This window comes from Amblyraja radiata, chromosome 39 (assembly GCF_010909765.2).
Source record: "Amblyraja radiata isolate CabotCenter1 chromosome 39, sAmbRad1.1.pri, whole genome shotgun sequence".
Classification (NCBI taxonomy): Eukaryota; Metazoa; Chordata; class Chondrichthyes; order Rajiformes; family Rajidae; genus Amblyraja; species Amblyraja radiata.
In genome coordinates, this window is record NC_045994.1 from 3,454,323 (window position 1) to 3,469,721 (window position 15,399).

A 15,399-nucleotide genomic window follows, 5' to 3' on the forward strand; every position below is an offset into this window, starting at 1 on the left:
GATCCTGACCAACTTTTACCGCTGTACCATGGAAAGCATCCTGACCACCTGCTTCACGGTATGGTACAGCAGTTGCACCGTAGCTGACAGGAAGGCACTATAACGGGTGGTGAAAACCGCTCAATACATCATCGGTGCCCCGCTCCCTGCCATGGATGCCCTCCACCGAAAACGGTGTCTGAGACGGGCCGGGAAGATCATCAAAGACCCCTCCCACCCTAACCATGGACTGTTTGCCCTCCTCCCATCAGGGAGGCGGTACAGGAGCCTCAGGTCTCGTACTAGTAGGATGAGGAACAGCTTCTACAACAACATTATCACATTGTTGAACTCGGAGTCCCGCCGATAGATTTCTCCAGTCTCTCCGTCCACATTGTTTGCTTATTATGTATTTTTATTTCTATATTGCACTATTACTACGGACTGACGCTAAACTCCATTTCGTTGTACCCATACTTGTATCTGTGCAATGACAATAAAGTTGAATTGAATTGAATTGATTTGATTTGATTGCTTTATTGTCATTCAGACCTTTCAGTCTGAACGAAATTATGTTGCCTGCAGTCATACACCGTAACAATAAATAACAAAACATACAATAAACACAAATTAACATCCACCACAGTGAGTTCACCAAGCACCTCCTCACTGTGATGGAGGCAAAAGTCTTAGTCTCTGTCTCTTCCCTCCTTGTTCTCCCTCAGCGCTGAGGCGATCCAGGCCGAAGATGCCGCTCTCCAGCCCAGCGGACCTCCGTGGTGATGTCGCCGCTGCCGAAAGCCAGAACGCCGTCTCCACTCCGAGTCGGCCCGCCACAGCCTCAGCTCCGAGTCCCGCAGCCACAGCTCCGAGTCCCCCTGCCCCAGAATATCGAATATTCCCATCCAGAACTTTTGTATTTTTGTACAGGATGTGAAGGAATGGGTCACACTTTGTGTTCTTTAAACTACTTTGGCTCTCAGTTCATTTAAAAGTTACCAACTTTGATTTCCCTGCTGCCTATTTTTTCTTTCTTTATAATATTTTCCAGCTATCCTCATTATTCTGGGATCTTGTGAACTATAATTTTTAGCAATTCAGCATTGGCATCAATTTGAAAGATTATTGCAAATTAAAGAGAGTATTGGCTATAAAAAGGAATAGAAATAAGAGCAAAATATATTCAATATCCTGTCTTCAAATAAATATATTCCACTAATCTTTTGGGCTATGGAATTAGGAACAGCACTTCATATAGTATTTCACTTGGGCAACTTACAACTCAGCAGAATGAGTATTGATAGTTCTAATTTCAATTGCAACCCTTACATTCCCTCTCTCTCTCCATCCCTCCCCCACTCTAGTCATCACTGTCTGTATCTACTCCTCACAGCCAACAATGGACCATTGTGTGCTCTACCTTGATCATCATTGCTGGCTTTGATTTGTACTTTTCATACCTTTCATTCATTTGTTCTTTGTACCTTTTCCTACATCTAGTTTATCTTTCCCCTGACTCTCAGTCTGAAGAAGGGTCTCGACCCTTCCTTTTCTCCAGAGATGCTGCCTGAACCGCTGAATTACTCCAGCATTCTGTGCCTGTCATCAATATTATCAGGCAGCTAAAGCAATGAGTTGTGCAAAGACAAGATTTGATTGTTTTGATGCAGGTGTGGATATTAACGGCAGATTTTCTATACTCTGTTTATCAGGCTAGCACAGCTTATTCTGATTAAACAACAGACAATAGGTGCAGGAATAGGCCATTCGGCCCTTCGAGCCAGCACCGCCATTCAATGTGATCATGGCTGATCATCCCCATTCAGTACCCCGTTCCTGCCTTCTCCCCATATCCCCTGACTCCGCTATTTTTAAGAGCCCTATCTAGCTCTCTCTTGAAAGCATCCAGAGAACCGGCCTCCACCGACCGCCCTCTGAGGCAGAGAATTCCCCAGACTCACCACTCTCTGTGAGAAAAAGTGTTTCCTCGTCTCCGTTCTAAATGACTTACTCCTTATTCTTAAACTGTGGCCCCTGGTTCTGGACTCCCCCAATATTGGGAACATGTTTCCTGCCTCTAGCGTGTCCAAGCCCTTAACAATCTTATATGTTTCAATGAAATACCCTCTCATCCTTCTAAACTCCAGAGTGTACAAACCCAGCTGTTCCATTCTCTCAGCATATGACAGTCCCGCCATCCCGGGAATTAATCTTGTAAATATCTAATAATTATTTCTTTAGGGTGTGCTGACACAGTTATTCAGTAGATGAATTGTTCTACCTGAGCCATCCGGAGTTGAAAGCACATAAGTGGGTAACATCTTCACACTGGCTGTTTCATGGGTTTCCAGTCGGAGACCTTTCTCCATCTCCTGCTGTATTCGCCGTTTCACTTCCAGGAGCTCTTCCTTCCGGAGTTGAAATTCCGATAAAATTTGTTGCACCTACGAGAGAACAGACCATGCAGTTAATACAGGAGCAGGTAAAGCATATGCTTATGCACGTGGTACAAAACGCCATTCAGAAGTTGTGTTAATATGGTACAGGTCCACCACCGATTTTCCGGCAACTGGTGGTCCGGCAACTCCAGTAATCCGAACATATTTACAAGAGCGCACCCAAAATCCCCCTCGGAAGTAACGCTGAAAATGTGGCATCTCGGCCGGGTGAGGCGGCAGATCTCGACCACATTGGGACTTCCACAGCCGGGCTTCCGATCGGCGGGTCGAATTTGCCCCCTGCAGCCGGGGCTCTGGAACTCCGGGCTGGTGGGAGTGGATGGATCCGTTGCCATAGCCGACTGCACAGGTTTGTGTCTATCCTCGGTTTAAACCAGCATCTGCAGTTCCTTCCTACACATTTCACATCCCGGCAGCCTAGGTGGACCATTCCGGCACCATTGGTACTCTCCCTTATGCATTTTCGGCAGATTCAGCAAATCTCCGGTCGGAACGGTGGCAGTCCCACTGGGAAAGCAGCGCATCAGCCCCCCAGCGTTAACTGGTTCCCGGGCTGCCCGTACAAGAAATGCAAGTTTAGCTGTAAAATTAATTTACACTTAATATGTTTTATTTAAGTCTCTCGCAGAGACACCGGAGGAGTGTAATTAATGGATCAGAGATGTATTGTTATCATTTTTACGTGACCTCTGTTGGTCCGGCAACATGGATAATATGGCAAGGATCTGGAACCAAGGGTGGGTCTGTAATTCCCAGAAAGGCACAAAATGCCTATTGTATGTGTGTGTGTGTGTGTGTGTGTGTGTGTGTGTGTGTGTGTGTGTGTGTGTGTGTGTGTGCCTTTCTGTAGCAATCTCCATGTTGTTATTCTCAATGCCATATTATCTGAATGGTGTCAAGTTGGGAAAAGGGGAAGTACAACGGGATCTGGGGGGGTCCTTGTTCATCACTCACTGAAAGTAAGCATGCCGGTACAGCAGGCAGTGAAGAATGCGAATGGCATGTTGGCCTTCATAACAAGAGGAGTTGAGTATAGGAGCAAAGAGGTCCTTCTGCAGTTGTGTAGGGCCCTAGTGAGACCACACCTGGAGTATTGTGTGCAGTTTTGGTCCCCTAATTTGAGGAAGGACATTATTGCTATTGAGGGAGTGCAGCGTAGGTTTACAAGGTTAATTCCCGGGATGGCGGGACTATCATATGCTGAGAGAATGGAGCGGCTGGGCTTGTACACTCTGGAGTTTAGAAGGATGAGAAGGGATCTTATTGAAACATATAAGATTATTAAGGGTTTGGACACGCTAGAGGCAGGAAACATGTTCCAGATGTTGGGGAAGTCCAGAACCAGGGGCCACAGTTTAAGAATAAGGGGTAAGCCATTTAGAATGGAGATGAGGAAACACTTTTTCACACAGAGAGTTGTGAGTCCGTGGAATTCTCTGCCTCAGAGGGTGGTGGAGGCCGGTTCTCTGGATACTTTCAAGGGAGAGCTAGATAGGGCACTTAAAGATAGCGGAGTCAGGGGATGTGGGTAGAAGGCAGGAATGTGGTACTGATTGGGGATGATCAGCCATGATCACATTGAATGGCGGTGCTGGCTCGAAGGGCCGAATGGCCAACTCCTGCACCTATTGTCTGTTGTCTATTGTCATATATATTCCCAGTTCAAATATTTACCTATTGAAAGAACAAATGTTCATTTCCTCAATGACTTTCTTTAATTTATTTTAAAGAGATACAGCATGGAAACACGCCTTTGAGCCCACAATGATCATCGATCACCTGTTCACACTAGTTCTATGTTATCCCACTCTCTACAAAGTCAAGGCATTTTTGTTTTACAGAGGCCAATTAACCTAAAAAAAATCACACATCTTTGGGATAGGGGAAGAAAACCCAAACACCCAGAGGAAACCAATATGGTCACTGGGGGTAGATGACATGTGTATGTGCCTTTAACATAGTGACCTCACCACTACTAACCACTCCCCATATCAGAAGTATAAATGTAACCTCCCCACCCATTGATCTCTCTCTAGCTCCTGTGACAGACCACGTACAGCTAGTGCAGTAATGTTTGTGTATTACCAATAAATGTAGTAAAGGCAACAGTGCGTTATTGAGAATCTTTACATGGTGTCAGAAGTGGGATCAACTTCATGGTCCGTTACATTTATACTTCTGATATGGGGAGTGGTTAGTAGTGGTGAGGTCACTATGTTAAAGGTACATGCACATGTCATCTACATCCTAGTATATGGCCTTCTAGATTACAAGCTAAGGGCTGAACTTCTGCGGAAGCCCGACCTGTCTTTGGACGAGGCACTGCACGCCTCCCGCATGGCTGAGGCTGTCGCCTCGGCAACGTCGCCTGCCGGTCATGACATTAACTTTGCCAGTGCTGCTGGCCGCCGGCGAAACACAGGTCCACCACGGCAACAGGTTTCCCCTGCCCCCGGGGTCGGCAGCCCACGACGTTGCCCCAACTGCAATTTTTCTTCCCACCAGTTCAATGTGTGCCCAGCTTTGGGAAAAACATGTAATTTTTGCAGGAAGTTAAACCATTTCTCTGCAGCTTGCCGCTCCAAGGGGAAGCCAGTACCCGCTCCACGGAGAATGTTAAACAACATTGCTCAGGCTGATAGCGAGCTTGGTTCCCAGCACCAGCCTGACGAACTCCCTTTGTCTGATACCAGTTCCTCACAGGGGGAAGCCAGCATTTTTGCACTCTTAGATGCACATGCCCTGATAGCGGACCCTTCGGTTAGAGTTACTGTCAATGGTTCGACCTTCTCCGCGAAACTAGACACGGGGGCAGTAACAAATGTAATGTCAATAAGCCTTTTCAAAAAGATTAGAGCCGATGAAAGAGTGACTGTTGACAACTCCCGCCTACATGCCTACGGGGGAGGAGTGCTCGTTCCCGTGGGAAAGGCAACCCTGCACTGCAAGGTTCTGCAGGCCTCTCGGCCCCTCACTTTCTACCTGCTAGACTCTGACAACGTTACCTTGCTGGGTGCCCAGGCGTGCCAAGACCTCGGCCTGGTCTCCTTCCTCCGTGATATCCGCCAGGTGCGGACCCTCATGGACCCCCTGCGCGAATACCCCGACCGTTTCGACGATAAGCTGGGCAAGCTGCCCAGCTGTTACAAAATTGCTGTCGACCCTGATGTCGAACCTGTGATCCGCCCGCCGCACCGCGTCTCCTTCGCCATGAAGGACAAGGTGGAATCGACGCTGCGTGACATGGTCACCTTGGGCATCCTCAAAGAGGTGAGCGATCCCACCCGGTGGGTCTCCACCATGGTCGTTGCCGCGAAAAAGGACAAAAGTGAAATTCGCATTTGCATCAACCCCAAGGACCTGAACCTGGCCATCAAACGCCCGCACTACCCAATGCGAACTGTAGAGGACGTCGCTGCACTGGTCGGCCCGGCCACTGTCTTTTCGGTCCTCGACGCCAAAAGCTCGTTCTGGCAGATACCGCTGGACGAGCGATCCTCCTACCTGACCACCTTCAGCACGCCTTTCGGACGGTTCCGCTTCATCCGCATGCCATTCGGGATCAACTCTGCCAGCGAGGCATTCCAGCGGACCATGGAGCAGCTGTTTGCCGGTCTGCCGTGTGCCATTATCGTGGACGACATCCTGGTCTACGGGAAGGACGTAGCTGAGCATGACCTCCACCTCCGTCAAGTCCTGGACCGGGCCCGTGATATAAACCTCAAGCTCAACCCCAAGAAGTGCCGTTTCCGCGTCCCGGAAGTCATGTACGTGGGTCACGTTTTCACTGCATCGGGTCTGAAGCCTGACCCGCAAAAAACGCTCGCCCACCGACGTGCCCAGCCTGCAGCGTTTCCTGGGCATGGTCAACTACCTGGGGAAGTTCATCCCCGACCTCAGCGAGCTGAGTGCGCCCTTGAGGGAACTGACCAAGAAGGATGCCGCATGGGTTTGGTTCCCGCACCATCAGTCGGCTTTCGAAGCCCTGAAGTCCCAGTTGGTCCGCGCCCCCACTCTCAAATTTTTCGACCTGAAGCGCCCCATCGTCCTCACATGCGATGCCTCGAAGTTCGGCCTCGGTGCCGCCTGCCTGCAGCTCTACGACAAGCTGCAGCTGCCTGTCTCCCACGCTTCCCGCACCATGACCCCTGCTGAGCAGCGCTACGCTCAGATCGAGAAGGAGCTCCTTGCCGTGGTGTTTGCCTGCTCGAAGTTCAAGGATTACATCCTAGGTAACAACTTCACTATTGAGACCGACCACCAGCCGCTGGTCACTATCCTGAATAAGCCGATCCACGCTGCCTCATCCCGGCTGCAGCGTATGATGCTGCAGCTCCAGCGTTTCACCTTTCAAATTGTGTACCGCAAAGGCAAGGACATGTTTGTGGCCGACACGCTGTCCCGTGCACCGCTGACGTCCACTGCCCAACACCCATACGAGTCGTCCGACCTGATGGTGCTTAACGTTAACATCGTGCCTTCACAGCAGATGCAGTCCCTGGTCAAGCACACTGCCATGGATCCTGCCCTGCAGCAGCTTGCCGACGTCATCCGGCAGGGCTGGCCAGACCGACTTTCATCCTTGCCAGCCGGTGCCGAGCCCTACTACCTGGTCCGTGACGAGTTTGTCCTGCACGACGGCGTGGTGGTGAAGGGACACAAGGTGGTTGTGCCCGCTGCGCTGCACGACCACTATTTCCAGTCCGCCCACCGCGGTCATCCTGGGGCCGAGGCCACTCTGTCACACGCCCAGAGTCAATTCTACTGGCCCGGCATGGCCCAAGACATCCGGGAGAGGGTCTCCGCCTGCGCTACCTGCAACAGCCTCGCTCCCCATCCGCAACGCCAGCCACTTCTGCAACAGCCTGCCCCTGAACTGCCCTGGATGGCCCTTGCCACTGACATTTTCGAGTGGCGTGGCAAGCACTTCCTGGTCCTTGTTGACTCTTATTCCAGCTGGTTCGAAGTCGACCAGCTGCACTCCCTCTCCTCTTCGGCCGTCATCGGGAAGCTGCGCTGCCACTTCGCAACCTTCGGCTCCCCGGCGACCCTCCAATCTGACAACGGCAGCCAGTTCACCAGTGCCGAGTTCTGGGGTTTCGCTGCCTGCTGGAACTTCCGACATTACACCAACAGTCCAGAGTACCCGCAGAGTAACGGCCTGGCGGAGCGCGCTGTCCGCAGTGCCAAGGACTTGCTGGAACATTGCAGACTGTCCGAATCCGATTTTTACTTAGCCCTTCTCAATCTCCGTAACACTCCCGCGACACTGCACTGGGCTCGCCAGCACAGCGGCTGATGTCTCGCACTACGAGACCTCCACTCCCTGTGACCCAGCGGTCCCTCGTGCCATCTGCGCTCCAGCCAGCTGCTGTCCAGGAGCGCATTGCCCTCAAGCACGCAGTGCAAAAGCGCTCCCACGACCAGTCCTGCCGCCTCCTTCCGCGTCTGTTCCCCGGCCAAGTCGTCCGGATGCAGTCCCCCTCCGGTCCCTCCAAGCTTGCCACCGTCGTCGGTGAAGCTGGCTCGCCATGTTCCTACCTGGTCGACCACGACGGCACCATTTACCGCCGGACCCGCCAACATCTGCGGCTTGTCAACGAGCCCCCACCGCCGCCTGCCGTCCCTTTCTCCCCTCCCCTGTCCGCCACGCTGCCTGCCGCCCGCGCATGCCTCGGTCCCTGCCTTCTCAGCTCTTTCAGCCCCACTCGCCACCTGCCAGCCCTCGCTCGCCTGCCCGTCCACCCGCTGCTGCACCTACGTCCCCTCCTCTGCCTCCGCCGGCTCTTTCTCCTCCGGGTTCCCCGGTTCCGTCCACCGCTCCGGCTACTGCTCTTCCTGCAGAGGGAGGAGATGGCGAGCTGCGTACCCGGTCCGGCCGACTGGTTAAGCCGCCTGTCCGTTATGGTGAATTTGCTTAGCTGTTTGCTCCTCTGTTCGTTTAACTGTTTGCCTACCTGCTCGTAGCGCATGAGACGTGGTCGCCCCGTCACTACTGTATTGCTTGTTTCCAAGGGAAAGGATGTAGATGACATGTGTATGTGCCTTTAACATAGTGACCTCACCACTACTAACCACTCCCCATATCAGAAGTATAAATGTAACCTCCCCACCCATTGATCTCTCTCTAGCTCCTGTGACAGACCACGTACAGCTAGTGCAGTAATGTTTGTGTATTACCAATAAATGTAGTAAAGACAACAGCGCGTTATTGCAGCTCTTTACACTGGGGGAACATGCAAACTCCACACAGACAGCACCTGGGTCATAATCGAGCCCTCGAGCAAGGCAGCAATCTACCAGCTGCATTACTGTGCTGCCCTAAGATCGTGTTGTAATATATCCCACATGGTATGCATAAGATCAGCATGCATTATATGTTACAATAGACAATAGGTGCACGAGTAGGCCATTCGGCCCTTCGAGCCATTCAATGCGATCATGGCTAATCATCCACTTGTTAAATAAATAACATCGTAGACAGGTGCTGAATATATGCACTAAATATGTGCATGGACACATGCTAGGTTCAGCATGCACTGCATACCAAAGTAATAGGCACAAGCAGGATTTGCAAGCTATATTGTGTGTGCTGCATGTGTAATTTTCATCTTAGAGAAAATATGTGGTAGAAAAACAACACAAGATACAGTATATTGTAAAAAACATTTGTTCTCTGTGTTGAGATGGAATCATACAGCAACCTGGGCAAGGCCATTCAACCAGGTGTGGAGGGATATGGGCCAAATGCTGGCAGGTGGGACTGGTGTAGCTGGGACATGTTGGGCAGTGTGGGCAAGTTGGGCTGAAGGGCCTGTTTCCACACTGTATCACTCTATGACTCCATTCATCACAATCTAGTCTCTGGACAACAGTACGTCTACATGTCTTCTGAAATGACTATAATTTATATAGACAATATAATTTTATATCAAATTGGAAATGTATGAATATTAGTTAGCAACTGTGGACGAAATTAATTTAGAGGGAAATTAAAGGAAAATGAAAAGCGGAGACTTCGCAGGATTGCTTCAAGAGACATTATTGCATGATATCATGGAGAGATGGCTGCAGTTAAATGCCCACCAGTTCTCCGATTTCACAGCAGAATTAGCCGACAGTTTTACTGTGCAGTAAACAACGTTTGTTTTCTGTTAGATACAATACGAAAATATACGATCTACTACGAAGGGTGCCAATTATTTCATTAGTCATACATACATTTTGTTTATGTCAATCTTATTCAACAACAGATGGTTAATACAAGTCAAACACAATACAAGGGCATCTTGGCATTATTCTATCTCACCTTTTAGGCGGACTGAGCCATCATCCCCTCTCCGAGCCAATCATAAATCCCCCATTTACTGCAACTTATCTACGCTACTAGCGGTAGGGGGCGTGGGTGTTCGACTGTAACACACTACTGAGAGAAACAAGCTTCCTTATCTCCATCTACTATTTCATGTTTACATTTACCATCCATCCTTCAACACATTCCTAGACAAGAGGTAATACGTCGAATCACGCTTTGACGATTCGCACGAACATCTTCCACACCTGGTCAACGAGAGATGTCAACTGTCACATCCAAACACCCTTTTGTTACCTTGTTCAATTCCAATCAAAATTAAGGAAAGTATGTTAATATTTTCTTCCACAGCAACCTAATACATCTGCGCTTTAATACAAATGAGAGCTTTCTCATATGAATAAAAATGTCATCCTTTTACTGCTCAAAACTGATATGAGTTTTGCAAAAGCAGGAAAGAGTATTCATCCCTTCAACGTGTAGGTTTGATGGTAATGGTTGTTCATAGTATATAATGTTGACCTTAAGGGGCAGATTCAATGACCAGATGTCTGTGCATCATTTCCCCTCCACTGTGAAGGAAAAATGTCTCCTCACAGGATGCTAATGCAAAAACATGAGACTAAACTGTAGTGGTTTAAGGAAGCGGCTCACCAACATCTGCTCAATGGCAAATAGAAATTGCAAATGCTGGCCTTACCAGCGATGCCCGCCTTTTTTGAAAATTATTAATATGAATATATTGTTAAATGTATGGGACCAAAGGCAACTACAGACTTGAAACTGTCAACAACACAGTGTTTGCACTCTCGCTTCATTTACTCTGCTCACAATGTTTGTTAATTATCGCAAAATTACCTCAGATACTAGGAACCTCTTGTTTACACACTTTGACATCATTGGCCATCACCTTGTCCAATTATTCAATTTCACTCCTGTCCCGTCAATAACCTCACATCATGTGCCCTATGAAATGATGTTATTTGACATCATTTCCCTAAAAACCCTTCTTCACAAACATGGTCTGAGGTTTTCATGATGAGCAGCTGAGAATCCCATCAGGTTAATCAATAACAGATTCTTGGAAATCAACTTCACAGCTTTTAGTACCATAGAGTTATATTTGCACATACGGTTCCTGAGATACACATCTTTGTACATTGCAGAAACATTGTCAAATTGCAATCTGTCGTTTAACAGGAACGAATTTAAGGTAAGTACACGTGGTTTGCATAATACTCTGTAGCATAGATGTTTGAAATCTTCCCATATATACTTCAGGAGAGTATATATGAGTTGAATTTAAATTATTTTATCACTGCCCTTCGTGATAACGCGACTATCTTCAAATTTTGGAAATAGATTTATCAAGTTGCAAGGGGTGGTCATGGTGGCGCAGCGGTAGAGTTGCTGGCTTACAGTGAATGCAGCACCAGAGATGCGGGTTCGATCCTGACTATGGGTGCTGTCTGTACGGAGTTTGTACGTTCTCCCGGTGATCTGCGTGGGTTTTCTCCGAGATCTTCGGTTTCCTCCCACACTCCAAAGACGTACAGGTTTGTAGGTTAATCGGCTTGGTAATGGTAAAAAAATCGTCCCTAGTGGGTGTAGGATAGAAACATAGAAACATAGAAATTAGGTGCAGGAGTAGGCCATTCGGCCCTTCGAGCCTGCACCGCCATTCAATATGATCATGGCTGATCATCCAACTCAGTATCCCGTACCTGCCTTCTCTCCATACCCTCTGATCCCCTTAGCCACAAGGGCCACATCTAACTCCCTCTTAAATATAGCCAATAAACTGGCCTCGACTACCCTCTGTTGCAGGGAGTCCTGACATCCCAGGAATCAGTCTGGTGAACCTTCTCTGTACTCCCTCTATGGCAATAATGTCCTTCCTCAGATTTGGAGACCAAAACTGTACGCAATACTCCAGGTGTGGTCCCACCAAGACCCTGTACAACTGCTGTAGAACCTCCCTGCTCCTATACTCAAATCCTTTTGCTATAAAAGCTAACATACCATTCGCTTTCTTCACTGCCTGCTGCACCTGCATGCCCACTTTCAATGACTGGTGTACCATGACACCCAGGTCTCACTGCATCTCCCCTTTTCCTAGTCGGTCACCATTTAGATAATACCGGCCACCATTTAGATAATAAATGGGGAGGTACGAGGATAGTGTTAATGTCGGCGCGGACCCGGTGGGCCGAAGGGCCTGTTTCCACGCTGTATCTCTAAACTCACCTAAACTAAATTAAAGAATAATATCAATATTATGTGTAGGAATGAACTGCAGATGCTGGTTTGAATCAAAGATAGACACAAAATGCTGGAGTAACTTGGTTGGACAGGCAGCATCTCTGGAGAGAAGGAATGGGTGAAGCAGAGGCTGGGCATCCAGACCAACCATCTTACTTAGACTTCGTTCCTCCCACACTGTTGAGTGCATTGGGCGGCAAGCTTTCGCCATTCTGTTCGCTCATGTGCGACGTCTTCCACCCTCGATTGGTTAGCGTCCCGGGCTTCCAAATCCTTCTGGAATGTTCTTCTCCATGTGAGTTTTGGTCGGCCTCTTTACCTACTTCCGTCAGGTTGCCATGTCATTGCTATCTTATGTGCACGTTCTGGTGACATTCTGAGTACATGTCCTGCAAATTTCATCTTGCGTCCCTCTATGTCCTGGCTTTATGAGGCTTTGTTTCCCAGTAGATCTCCTTGTTTGTGATGTGGTCTCTGTAGCTAGTCTTCAGGATCCTCCTCAAGCAGCGTTGTTGGAATGCATCCAATTTCGTTTTAATCTTCACATTGATTTTCCATGTCTCACTGGCATAGAGGGGGGGCTCTAGGGTGGACTACGGACTGGAAGAGCTTGACTATATAAAATTAGAAGGCATAGTTTTAAGGTGGGAGGGGAAAGATTTAAACAGGATCTGAGAAGCATGTTTTCCCCAGAGAGGGTGGAGGGTTTATGGAACAAACTGCCAGAGGAAGTGTTAGAGGCAGGCTTAAGGGCCTGTCCCACTGTACGAGCTAATTCAAGAGTTCTCCCGAGTTTCCACTGATTCTAACTCAGAGAATTACGGTAATAGCCGCTCGTAGGTACTCGGGGCTCTCGTAGGTACTCGGGACATTTTTCAACATGTTTCATGTTGAACATGTTGAAAAATCTTCACGAGTCTTCACGAGCTTTCCCGAGTACCTGCCGTTAGCGTTACGAGCGGCTAAGAGACGTCCCGAGCTCCGACGTACCCGCTACGTACATTCTACATGCTTACCACGAGTTTGATTTTTTTTTAAACTCGGGAGAGCTCTTAGATGAACTCGTACAGTGGGACAGGGCCTTTAATGGTTGTTGGGGAGGTACGTGGATAGGAAAGGGTTGGATGGATGTGGGCTAAACACAGACAAGTGGGTCAAGCTCAGAAAAGCACCTTGTTTGGCATGGACAAGATGGTCCAAATGGCCGGTTTCTGTGTTGTATAACTCCATGACTCTATTAGACCACAATGGCACAATATTAAGACATTACTACAGAACTGATACCTTATGCAATGGTCAAAGCTGCAGAGTTAATCTGTTTATAAAACCTGCAAATGTAATAGTCTGTAACATATATAGTGATATTACAATTTACAATATGTAATATCAATACAGTTTGTAACATATCATCATTATGCTCGAGGTCTCGACCCGAAGCGTCACCCATTCTTTCTCTCCAGAGATGCTGCCTGGCCCGCTGAGTTACACCAGCATTTGTGTCCATCTACAGTATATGTCTTTAGTTGCTGCATGGCCTGTAATCAGTGTAAAATTCAGGCTCTATAGTACGGTATGGTGCAAGGACAAATACATGGAAAACATCGTCACCTCGTGGCACTTGCCACAAATCCAATAGATGGTCCCAAAAGTGAAAAAGTAAGTGAGAGTTATGATCAGTTTAGGTGCTTTATATGAGATCATCAGCAACTATCTGATATGATGAGCAGTCATCAGACATACTGTATCATCCGATATAGACAATAGGTGCAGGAATAGGCCATTCGGCCCTTCGAGCCAGCACCGCCATTCAATATGATCATGGCTGATCATCCCCAATCAGTACCCCGTTCCTGCCTTCTCCCCATATCCCCTGTCTACGCTATCTTTAAGAGCCCTATCTAGCTCTCTCTTGAAAGTATCCAGAGAACCGGCCTCCACCGCCTTCTGAGGCAGAGAATTCCAGACTCACAACTCTCTGTGTGAAAAAGTGTTTCCTCGTCTCCATTCTAAATGGCTTACCCCTTGTTCTTAAACTGTGGCCCCTGGACTCCCCCAACATTGGGAACATGTTTCCTGCCTCTCGCGTGTCCAAACCCTTAATAATCTTATATGTTTCAATAAGATACCCTCTCATCCTTCTAAACTCCAGAGTGCACAAGCCCAGCTGCTCCATTCTCTCAGCATAAGACAGTCCCGCCATCCCAGGCATTAACCTTGTGAACCTATGCTGCACTCCCTCAATAGCAAGAATGTTCTTCCTCAAATTAGGGGACCAAAACTGCACACAATACTCCAGGTGTGGTCTCACTAGGGCCCTGTACAACTGCAGAAGGACCTCTTTGCTCCTATACTCAACTCTTCTTGTTCTGAAGGTCAACATGCCATTCGCTTTCTTCACTGCCTGCTGTACCTGCATGCTTACTTTAATTGACTGATGAACAAGGACCCCCAGATCCCATTGTACTTCCCCTTTACCCAATTACATGGCTGAACAAACTTAGCAGGACAGTATAGTTGCTGATGATCAAAATAACTTGAAGTTATAGTGCAGACAGTATTAGAAAAAAAACAAGGATAATTGAAATGGAAATCTTGAGGCTTTTAAAAAAAATACTAGCTTGAGAGAAATACTGTACTGTTCGGCAGATAATTAGCTCCTAAGTTTGTTTACACTGTTATATTTGTTGGAAATATACTGGGTGCAATTAGCAGCGTCGACAATGTTCGTTAACCTTTCTCGGGTTAATTCCTTCCAGAGGACTAATTTACTTTAAAATTTTTTAATTTAATTTCCTTCCCAAAATCCTAGCCCAATGCTGCAGCTCGTGAGGATTTTGTGAGCCATCAATATTTTGAAATCATGTTGTCTGCTCCAAAATGTCATCTGATATCAGAACCAGAGTAACTTATCACAATCAAGGAGCACACCTTTTCCATAGGTAATTTTAATCTAGTTTCCATTATTGGTTTGTCCTTCAAGTACGTCTGTTGTGCTGCTGCAAATAAGAATTTCATTGTTGTTTGGGACATCTGACAATAAAACACTCTTGACAGGAAATTGGAAGTTGTTAGTGTATCTGATTAATTGGAGTATTATGCAGTGTGCCACAAAGTTACTGATGTACAAGACACAATGACAGAATAGGTTTCATTTATTTCCAATGCAGGCAAAGTGAATATACACGAGGTGTGTTTGTTGGGTTGAGAAGTGTGAAGATTACTTTTCGTGCAAGTTAGAGATTAGAATATAAGTATTATATCTATGTTGTAGATGTTCTGATCTATGTTGGCAGTTTGGGGTTCGTTGCTTAATCACCTAAACAACTTTTATTGATTGCTCCAAAATAAAGCAGCAAATGCTGCAAACACTTAGCAAGTCTGTGGAAT

The 15,399-nt window shown here is 47.6% G+C and overlaps 1 protein-coding gene across 1 annotated transcript in view; it reads right to left on the reverse strand.

The window, feature by feature from the left end:
- The window catches only part of gck (glucokinase), a 58,531-nt gene that overhangs the window by 39,725 nt on the left and 3,407 nt on the right, over nucleotides 1-15,399 (reverse strand). Inside the window, exon 2 of the mRNA XM_033014028.1 lies at nucleotides 2,261-2,423. Within this exon, the coding sequence (XP_032869919.1) occupies nucleotides 2,261-2,423 (163 nt within the window). The remainder of the gene's footprint in view (nucleotides 1-2,260; nucleotides 2,424-15,399) is intronic.